At 35.9% G+C, this 11,403-nt stretch overlaps 1 protein-coding gene across 3 annotated transcripts in view; it reads right to left on the bottom strand.

Moving 5' to 3' along the window:
- Positions 1–4,914: 4,914 nt before the first annotated feature.
- Positions 4,915–11,403, bottom strand: part of ntrk1 (neurotrophic tyrosine kinase, receptor, type 1) — a 32,506-nt gene continuing 26,017 nt past the window's right edge. For all 3 annotated transcript variants that reach the window (XM_082150701.1, XM_082150702.1, XM_082150703.1), the window contains 3 exons: positions 9,795–10,035; positions 9,346–9,504; positions 4,915–7,130 (listed from right to left, as the gene is read on the bottom strand). In XM_082150701.1, the coding sequence (XP_082006827.1) occupies positions 6,945–7,130; positions 9,346–9,504; positions 9,795–10,035 (586 nt within the window). In that variant the 3' untranslated portion in view covers positions 4,915–6,944. The remainder of the gene's footprint in view (positions 7,131–9,345; positions 9,505–9,794; positions 10,036–11,403) is intronic.

The raw sequence follows: 11,403 nt of genomic DNA, 5'->3' as shown, positions 1-11,403 counted from the left end.
TGATGCATGGTTCTACAGTAGTTAAAGGGTTAGTTCACCCAAAAATGAAAATTCTGTCAGTAATTACTCACCCTCATGTTGTTCCAACCCCGTAAGACCTTCGTTCATCTTCGGAACACAAATGAAGATATTTTTGATTAAATCTGAGAGCTGTCTCACTCCTCCATAGGCTTCTAAGACGTTATAACTTGCTGGCCCAGAAAATGCATTAAAGACATCGTTAGTATAGTCCAAGTGACTCCAGTGGCTCAATCTTAAGTGTAAAAAGCGACGAGAATACTTTTTGTGAATAAATAAAAAAATAACGACTTTATTCCACTATTCATTTCCTTCTCTCTGAGCCTCGAGTGAGTTCACGTAATAGCGCAGCGCGTCTGTGTTGTACGTCACACGTAGGCTCACTATTGGCCGGCGGTGGTCATGTGTGTGATGCGTGTGACGTACAACACAGAAGCGCTACGCAGTTACACTACGTGAACTCACTCGAGGCTCAGAGAGAAGGAAATGAATAGTGGAATAAAGTCGTTATTTTTTTATTTATTTTTTGTGCACAAAAAGTATTCTCGTCACTTTATAAACTTAAGATTGCGCCACTGTAGTCACTTGGACTATATTAACGATGTCTTTAATGCATGTTCTGGGCCAGCAAGTTATAGTGTCTTAGAAGCCTATGGAGGAGTGAGCCAGCTCTCAGATTTAATCAAAAATATCTTAATTTGTGTTCCGAAGATGAACGAAGGTCTTACGGGGTTGGAACAACATGAGGGTGAGTAATTACTGACAGAATTTTCATTTTTGGGTGAACTAACCCTTTAAGTAGCGAGTTACGTTGTGTTTCGGGAAACACAACGATGCTTTTGCGTTTCCCGAAAGCATCGTTAGCCAACTATGGTCGCAAGTTCCGTCGTTATCAGCATAGTTCAACGATTTGGTGTTTCCGAAACCATCGTTCCAACGAATGTTCGCAAACAGCGTCGCAAACTTGTGTGGTTGGAACGACAGCTCTCGAGCAGTGATTAGAAGCGTAGTTTCTAGTTTACATGAGATGTAGACTGAATAAATCCTTATCTTTAGCAAAATAAGCAAGCAGACATTTAGTACAACCCTGTTATTTATTTAGAATACATACAAATGTAGGCCTAATTTACGTCTTTTAGTTTGTCAAGAGATTTAAAGCACCGTTTTTGAAGACTGCGCATGTGCGAACATGCTCTACTATGTAAGAACGAGCCAAATATTGAGTCTGGTAATAAAGCAAAATAACTGAGAAAAATTTGAAATGGTCTTCAGATGCCATGTCTGTAACTTATATGACAAAATCTAGCGTTAATTCGATCTCAAACAGATTCATTAAAATAAGTTATTAGTCCACCAAGTGCAAGACGTCATAAACCAACGTGGTTGAACGATACTTTGCGACGGGAAACAGTCGTGACTAGCTAGTTGATTTCTCCAACGATGCATCGTACTATGGTAGTTAAGCAGCGAGATATAGTTGTACGGGAAACGCACCCCAGGACAGGAGCACAGAAACTAATCAACGCTGCCCCGCGACTTTTATTAATAAAATAGCTTCGCCACCGAATCGCTACATTATATGTCTCAGATGTAACATTGCTGTTTTTGAAGTAATTAAACTCGACAGCTCCATTGTTGATAGACAGAGAACCTGCACAGATGGAGGTAATAACCACACAGGCAATTCTCTCTCTCTCTCTCTCTCTCTCTCTCTCTCTAATTAATTCAAATGCTGCTATAACTAATTTAAAGAAATATAATCTTACCACACTACTACTAGATCTTTTTTTTTTTTGTCTTTTTTTTTTGTCTACTGAAATGTCTTGGAAAGAAACTTTTGCAGTGTTTCGTCGGCAGAACAATCCAAAAACATTAAATAACAGTACAACCCAGTGAAGAAATGTATGTCTATCCCTCACAGACTCGCTTTGATTCTTGTTAAAAATCTAAATGTCGCTGATGTGAATAAGGTCTATTTGGCTGATGAGAAAAGTCAAATTCAAATTATAGAATAGATATAGGCCTTTAGTTCCTGTGGATGCTGATCTGTCAAATCAGTGTTTCGGGTAAACGAAATCTATTGAATGACTTCAGAAGACTTAGAATATTGTATAGATCTTTTTATTATTATTATTATTAATATTTTTATGATTGAATAGGTTTTTCTGTTTGAAGCTTGACAACTGTCACTCCCCACATATGTGTAAAAATCCATATGAACATTTCTCTTTTGTTTCTGAAAATAACGCTAGATATGAGTAAATAGTGACAGAATTTTCATTTTGGTTGAACTGTCCCTTTAATTGTGCATCACAAGTCATTTTAGTGTCTGAGGCAGGAATACACAGACTGCCTGGAAAAGGGGTGAAATGGAATAGTGGTCCAGACACAAATGACCCGTGAGAATTGAGTTTAGGCACCGCAGAGGCAGCGATACCATTACCCAGAATGCATTACAGTTCTCTAGAGTCTCTGAGCTGAGGCAAAATAAATGTGTGGAAGCGATAGTAGGCCTATGTTGCCCCCCTTAATACAGATGTACTGTGATAAGTGTTTGGCTTTCTTACAAAATCACCCAGATATGTTCAGCACAGCATTCGTGAATAGCTGATTTGTTGTCAAATGTTTACAGATGCTACATTTTAATTGAATGAAACCATTGCCTCTTTCAGGCTATGGTACAGTATGTTCGTGGATGTATCTGTGTTGTAATCTGTATTAGTACTGAGGTTTCAACTTCACCTCCATCTGTCACCTTCTTCCAGCATCTCTTCTGTCCATCTGTTGGTTTCTGTAAAGATCCTCTTCATATCTCATCACCTCTGCCATGTTATTTGCACTCTCAGTTATGTCAGAAAATCAGACCTTTTATTCAAAGGATTAATGTTACAAATGTGGGTAACACTTTTACAACAAGGTATCATTTGTTAACAGAAGTTATGCATTAGCTAGCTAACATGAACTAACAATGAGCAATAGATTTTTTAAAGCATTTATTAATCTTTGTTAGTAAATATTAGTAAAACGTTAGTAAAAATTGAATTGTTCATGTTAGTTCACAGTGCATTAACAAATGTTCTCAAATAATACAACTTTGGATTTTAAAAACGTACTAATAAATGTTGAAATTACCGTTGACTAATACTAATAAATGTTGTAGAATTATTGTTCATTGCTAATTCATGTTAACTAATATAGTTAACTAATGTTAACAAATAAAACCTTATTGGAAAAACCCAAAAATTGATTATTTAATAGCAACCTAGAATTAGTGCAGAATCTCAAGTATTTCTTCATTTTACATCGTTTCTTGGTTTTAAATAAAATAAAATAAAATATTCAGTTAATTTCCAGGTCTGAATGAGATTTTGAATCCCACATTTTCAGTGTATAGCCTCCGATTTCTGAGCGTCATATAATGTAAAATTAGTTTTACATAAAAACAATAGAAGTCTATGTTTGCGAACGGATATGGCTGGTATCGACTAAATTTGCATTTATGAATAAATATAGCATAGTGTGAACATCACGCAGCAATAATGTGAGAGAAACAATGAGATTATGACATATTAGAATAAAATCAAGTTTAATACAGCTACTGTACATTGTCCATCAACAAAGTCAAAACAAAGTCTATCCAAATTGTTATATTTATATTTGTACAATGAAACAAATGATAGTATATGGCTGTCAGATGCTGATGCTCTCTGACTGTTACTGATGTTAAAGGAATATTTATCTTGACTTTCATCCTTTGAAAATGTACTGTATTCTGATTTCCAGCTGTAAACCAGTTGTTTAATAACCAGGCATTGAAGTATAGACTTCTCATATTTGTGAAATATTTTAAAACACTATAGGTAAGATTAGGTTTAATAAAAAATAGAAAATCAATAAAAGAAAATAATGTAATTCAGTCACTAGATTATGTACAAGAGGCACAGCCAGTGAGTAAAAATTATGCACCCATTAAAAATGGTAAACCGTGACCACTGTAGATTAACATGCTGTGTGATAAATTAATATTTGATTGATTGTTTGATCTATGCCCTTGCACCAGTATTATCATGCTGGGATTCTGGCTGTGTTCGGAATTGCATACTGGCATACTGCTCTTATGGTTTCTGCAGCAAGTGGTTCAATAGTTGTTAGTCACATGGCAATTACAACTCAAAATACAAGGCCATAACTGACAGCACATGAGCAAAGATGGCATCATGCATGTTGTGTACTTACAGGCCTGCATGCTCTGGCTGAGCCATTGACATGAATGGGAATGCTCATGGAAAGCAGGTGTTATAGTTATTATAACACAAAAAGTTATAAAAAATAATTAAGGCAAGATACTACAGACAGAACCAGCTCTGGTCAATTTCAACACAACCTCATCGCAATTCGTAACTATTTTATGTTTTGGCGAATTGGTGGCTAATTCATATTTCGTACAATCTCATTCGTATTTTCGTATGATCTGCTGACGCCCCAGTGGCGGTTGGGTTTATGGGAGAAGAAAATCGTACATTTTTGTATGCTTCACATCGTTCAAATTCACCACTTTGTAAAATAATTACGTTTTCCTGTGAGACTGGGTTTCCCAGTTAAGATTTTGGGCTATTTTGCTCTCGTAACTTGTCGTCTTCAGATAAGTGAAAAGAAAACATAAAAAAATTTACATTTAAGTGTTTATTTTTATTATACTTTATCTATTTTTATATTTAAATTACAAATACTTTTTCTTCTGCAATCTCCACTTGAGTTGCACTACATCCACCAAACTTTACAGTTTTATTCCTATCTATATTCTGAATGATTTTACAGATGATTTGTTCATATAATTTCAGTATATATATATATATATATATATATATATATATATATATATATAAAAAAATAAATGTTCTGGCTGTTGACAGTATTTTCGGATTTATTGAGTCATTCAAGAGATATCCAAAATCCCTTCTGTAAAACCTATAACTCAAATCAACTAAATTAAACATTTTGAACTTGGCTTTATCAAATGTTCATATTTCTGTTTTGGAAAACATGACATTTCATAAAACTGGTAATACAAAACTATTGTCTTTGGGTATGTTTACCTGACAATGTACAAAAAAACGGAAACATTTTCCTTAGCTTTTTTCGCATACAGACGACAACCCTGTCAAAACGATCCCTGTTCACACGGATTCACAAAAATGATTAAAACCCTCTGTATTCTGCTGCTAGGCCAGTAGTTAGCGATATCTCGGTGTAAAGAATCACTACACGCCTATAGACCTCATGTGCCAGAGAAACGAGAGCGCCGCCATCTTTTAGAATATTGTCTTTTAACTTCCGTTTTTGCGGGCGCTCTGTATATTTCTATGGCATCGTTGTCCAGGAGTAATTAGCTTTTGAAGTGGATTTACTTAATGTAAAGTTAACGAAAGTTATCATGAGGACTGTAATGTTTAAAGCAGATGTCTTAACTAATGTCAGTCGACCGGGAAGATTTTAAAACGAGCCGTTCATTAATAAACACGCAAAATCGCTGTGAAAATACAGACCGGAAGTCAAAAGACAACGAGCGCAGCGCGGAAAAGGGGCGGGGCTACATAAGGTCTATAGAATGAACATGTAATACTGTGCACATGATATCACCGTTTTCACAAATTCACGATTTCAGTCCTCCAAAATGCCATTGTCGTGTAAATGAATGGCAAAAACGTATAAAAAAGTTCCGCTTTTTCTAGAAAACAGCCCCTTAATGTACTGTTATTAATAAACTAGGGAAATAATGGTGATATCTATTGTTTACAATGACCATATTCATCTGTAGTGTCTTGCCTAAAAGCATGCAATTCATGTGACAAACTACTACTTGAAAATTGTACAATTCCATAAAACATACTGTTTCGATTAAAAAATAGTATGCAGAATGTTAGTACTACATTCCGTACACAGCCCGAGTGTTTCCTCTGTTGTTGTGTAGTTGCTGGCCTTGCTGATGCTTCTGATTTAGGAAATAAAGCAGAACTCTGGAGCCATGACAGGAAGTTGCTGTTAAACATTGAGAGATGTACAATACATGCATGTGAAGATCACGCATAACATGTTGATGTAATATATTCATAATCGCAAGACATATTGAAAAGAAATGCAGTCAGCTTGGCACAACGTGGAAATCAACAACTAAAGAGTGTTTGTTTGTTTGGGGGCACATTATTTAGAAACTGCACATGATGGTTAAAGGTGAAGTATGTAATGTGTGTGTGCCATTAAAGCAGCAAATCCTAAAATAATGACCAGGAGTTATATTACAGAAACTTCCTATCTTTATTCTTGACTTAAGATTTTAAAACATTCTGTTTACTCAGTTAGAATAATTCTGCCATACAGGCCCTGGGTTTCACTTTACCCTTCTCCCATTGGTCAGACAAAACAGTAAGTCCCTCCCCCAAACTCACGCCATTGGTTGAGGAACTGTTGTTGGGTCAGGCTGGGCGGAATGCTCAAATAAACAGAGCCATCCATTTTACATTTATGGGGAAATAAGCCTAAAATGTCTCTGAATATTAATCTGAAAATGACACACTTCACCTTTAATGAACTTTAATTACAAGACCTTTGACAACAGTATCCTTATATAGAAAATCTAGTGTCTCTTCAGGGTTGAGTCATGAAGATCCATGAGCAATTTCCATTAATGCATGTTCAAAGGATCCACTGTCCGTTTACTCAGTCCATTTCAAATTTAAACACATGGACACAATCTTACACGTTTAGTGGATTAAACGTACACATCAACAAACACCGCAAAACGTTCATACTGCACATCTGAGACAGTTTGTGAATTCTGTCTGTCCTCAACCCACCATTGCCTTTCCTCCTCAGCCCAAACAACCTGCCATCAGAAGCATGTCTTTTCCGTGCAGGACCATGTGCTGCTACTCCAGGATGTCCAGATAGACAGGCGGGCTCTTGACGAGGGCCACGAGGCGGTTGTAGATGTCCTTGATGACGAGCCTCTGCTGTGGTTCTCTCTGCCAGCAGCCCTGCATGAGGAGGTGCACTTCCTTTGGGCAGGTACGTGGCCGTTCAAGCTCTCGTCCCTGCGTGATACACTCAATGGCCTGGAAAGAGAGGAATATTTCATATTTACAATGAGATAATTGCAAAAATGGTTAAGATGGTTATAGTGGTATTTTAATCTGCAGGGTATTATTCAATATTTTTAATATTTAATATATATTATGCCTGTAATATATTAATCGATATTAATACATTATAAAAAAATATTGTTTTTATTATTGTATTATATATACTAATATATATATATATATATATATATATATATATATATATATATATATAGAGAGAGAGAGAGAGAGAGAGAGAGAGAGAGATTTCATTTTTATATCGTATTTTATTATTATTTGATTATACATATATGTTTATTTATTTATGTATTATTATTATTATTGTTTTTTTTCCTAAGGTCCACTTTTAATGTTAGTAATAAAAATAAAAAAATTGCACAAAAATCATTCATGAATTGATAAAATGATTTTTATTTAGGATATATATTTAATTATTTTCTGAATTATTATCATAAATCAATATATATATAATTATATATATTGTAATGCTTTCAAAGGGGTCTAACAGACACTTAAACGTAATTATTAATGATTACAAATTTGATATATATCACTAAAATATTACAATTATAATTGAATAATTATTTTTTATGTATTTGATGACCCATTTAAAAGCGCACACACACTCATCGCATATATTTATATATAATTATGAAAAATTGTAATTGTGATATTTTTTAATTATTGTTAATTATTTTATTATTTCCTGAGGTCACCTATAGAAGTTCATAGAAGTCTTCACAAAATTTTTTTTTTTTTTTGTTTAAAACTATTTTCTACCTTTTCTCTGACCTTTTGAATTAAACTTCCCTTTTTTTGCAGCTTTACCTTTTAAAATTCCAACACAAGCATCCTCTTCATATATAGAATGGAGATTGTTGACATGTAAATGTGGGCAGTCATGTAATAATGTATTCAGATGTTCAGAACGGGCTATTCCTGTATAGCTTTGTGTCAATAATGCTCTTTCATTTAGTGTGGAGGAATTTTTCAGTTCTAATAGTTACAGTATGTTCTCGTAGTACATTATGTGCACATGTATTTCAATAAAAAGAAATCAAAGAAAATTTGATTTCTCATGATATGACCCCTTTTACAGCTGCCTGTAAAGAATCACTTTCTTTTCTCCATGGCTATTCCTGGTGGCTATTTAAAACGCCGGTGACTTCAAGCCCTTATAGCATTCTCTCTTAATCAAATGAGGTGAAGAGACTGTCAGCACCACACAACATCATTCTGAAATGGGCTTTCAATCACTGCAATAAATTAACAAAAATTCACATTGACCCCTCTGAAAGTCTGGCACCCTCTTTCCTCGCAGATGGAAAGTCACGAACGATCCGTCTCTGTCCTGTACAATTAGGCTCCCGATAATTAGCTGTGTCCATCATGGCTCGGGAAGGATTAGGTTAACAAGGTTAAACAACGTCGGCCCAAGGCGAAGATGAGGTTTAATCGGATTAAAATCGAGTCGGCGGGAAAGTGATCTACCTCTCTGTTGAAAGAAGAGAGGCCTCTCCAGCGTAATAGTGCAGTTGTGGTCACACCAGAGTCCACTTTTTGGTGCCTAATCTGAGAGGTCTGGATCACTCTGGAACCGAAAAAATCTATTGATCTTCTCGTTCATAAGTGCTTAAGAGCACAGTCTGATCCAGTCCAAAATGGATGTTCACATCACGATGAAGGTTGGGAATAGCTCTGTCTGTTTGCTTTAGCTCACTGACCAGCACTGATGCCATCCGACAGCCTAAATCACTTCTGTCATTGCAGGTAAACATTACAGGAGTCATTTACTGCCGAATGAAGGTCTTGACTGTCACTTTTGGTCAATTTAATGCATCCTAGTTGCACAAAACTATCAATTTCAAACTTTTGAATGGTAGTGCAACTTTGATTGACAAATAAAATGTGCAAAATAGCATTATTTACTATTTTATCCTTAAAAATACTACAAGAATCATTAATAAGATCAATTGGAACCACAATTGTATACATTTCTGATTTCCATCCATATACAGGAACAACTTGAGGGTAAATGATGACAGAATTGTCATTTTTTTGGTTAACTTCCTTTAAAATCTTTTTTGTGGTTGTATTGTTTTAAACGCTCAACAATGAATAAGTTTGACATTTAAATAGGTACAGTTATGCAGCCAATAAATGGCTGACATTATATGTGGCACTGTACCTCACTGTTGGATAGCTGATACCACGGTTGTTTGCCGTAGGTGAAGATTTCCCAAAGGACCACTCCAAAGCTCCAGATGTCACTCTCCGTGGTGAACTTCCTGTACATGATGCTTTCTGGCGGCATCCAGCGAATGGGCAACATCGTCCTCCCACCGACCTGATGACGTGAACGAGAACAAATTACAATCAAACATCTCTGCTGTTGGTAAATATACAAAAACTTAAAAGGAAGCAAAAAGGCAAAAATCACAATCTCTTTAGTGTCTCAGATGTTTCCGGTTTGTGTCTCAAATGTTTCTCAGATGTCTATGATTTCTCAAATTGTAATCAAATTTGCATATACCAAAGGTAGAGATCTCAATATGAACGTACTGTAGATATTTCCCACCAATGATCTGTGACTTTTTACAGTTTTTGGATATTTCATATTGCTATGAAATGTTTTACCCTGTAGTAATCAGTGCTGTAAATGTCTCTCGACATCCCGAAGTCCCCGATCTTCACCACCAGCCCTTCTCCAACCAAACAGTTCCTGGTGGCCAGATCTCTGTGGACAAAATGAAGGGAAGCGAGGTACACCATGCCCGAGGCGATCTGAGCTGCGATTTGGAGCATCTGAGGAAGGGTCAGCTGACCCATCAGAGGAACCTTCATCTCGTCCAAGATACGAGCATCTGGACCGTGAGCCCTGTACAAAGACAACACACATTATGTAACAGCTGCCTAAAAACATTAACCTGAGAAAAGAGATTTCGGATGTGTTCTATGTTATGTGAATTTTATACATGCATCGATTACCCTACTAAATTCTTCTAGATGTTTAGTATACATTCAAAAGCACACTACACTCTCCAAAAGGGTGTTTTCACAGTGATGCCATAGAAGAACCATTTTTGGTTCCAGAAAGAGCCTTTCAGTGAGCAGTTCTCAGTATGAAGACTATAAAGAACTTGCAATGTAAAGATTTTATGGATGTGTTCAATGCATCTATGGTTCTTCATTGAATCATAGTTGCCAATAAAGAACCTTTATAAGAGTGTATGTGGAATACTGTATCCCACAATGCAATGCACTCTACTTGATCCTCCACAGAGTGCTGCAAAAATTACATATTTTTGCAGACCAGACAAGTTAGCGTGATCCTAGTCTCGCACAGCCAGACCTTCAGATTGACGGCAGAAGGTCTGCACTTTATAGCAGCTTTCATTGGCCAAGAGGATGTTTGACTGACATGTAACGCAACCATTCACAGTTTGTTTTGTTCTGCGTCATGTTTTGTGAAAATGTATCGTTCAAATTCCTACAATGGTCTGTCAAATCTTGGACATATTTTAAGGAGTCTATGCCGCAAACTTTACATACTTCTCAAACTTTTGAAAATCCAGCGTTTAGTTGACCCTGATAAGCGCTCATTGTCACAGTTGTAAACACGACGGCTTTCTTCTTCCATGAGGGGGTTTGGCATCACGGCAAAAGAATGGACCGTTAAAGAACGCGACACACACGTCATCCTGTAGAATTAAACCAATCAGATGACTACTTAAAAAATCAGCCGGCGGTCTGAGGATGAGACTATAGCATTAACCTGGTTCCTTCAACAAAAAAGGCTAAAGGATTGTTTAAATCGGCTTCTGGATTATTGCAGAAAATAATAATGACATTTAATGTCCCTTATAACCTCTATAGTCCCATTAAGCCACTTGATAGCCTTTTTCAAAACATGCAAAAGTTTTTAGAAAAATTGTGTGGGGTATTATTGATGTATTTTTAATGTCATCGAATAAAACATGAAAACATCCTGAACTTGTGTTAACCACAGACCTTATTTCAGCCATATAACAAAAAACCCATTCAAAAATGTTCTGGACGAAGTTCAATTATGCTAACTTATTTCCAGGTTTTTGGAGTAATTCCCGCAGTACTTCATTTCCACCATAATAAATTAACTGGAAGTGACAACCATAATCTTGGCACACTATTTAATAAAACTGCTTAAAGGCAAGACATTTTTGAGCAAAACTGAATGAAAAGTAAAAAAAAAAAAATTGTATATTAA

This window comes from Leuciscus leuciscus (assembly GCF_965113295.1).
Source record: "Leuciscus leuciscus genome assembly, chromosome: 20".
Taxonomy (NCBI): Eukaryota; Metazoa; Chordata; class Actinopteri; order Cypriniformes; family Leuciscidae; genus Leuciscus; species Leuciscus leuciscus.
The sequence above is the reverse complement of the archived record's forward strand: the minus strand, read 5'-3'. Positions and strand labels throughout refer to the sequence as shown.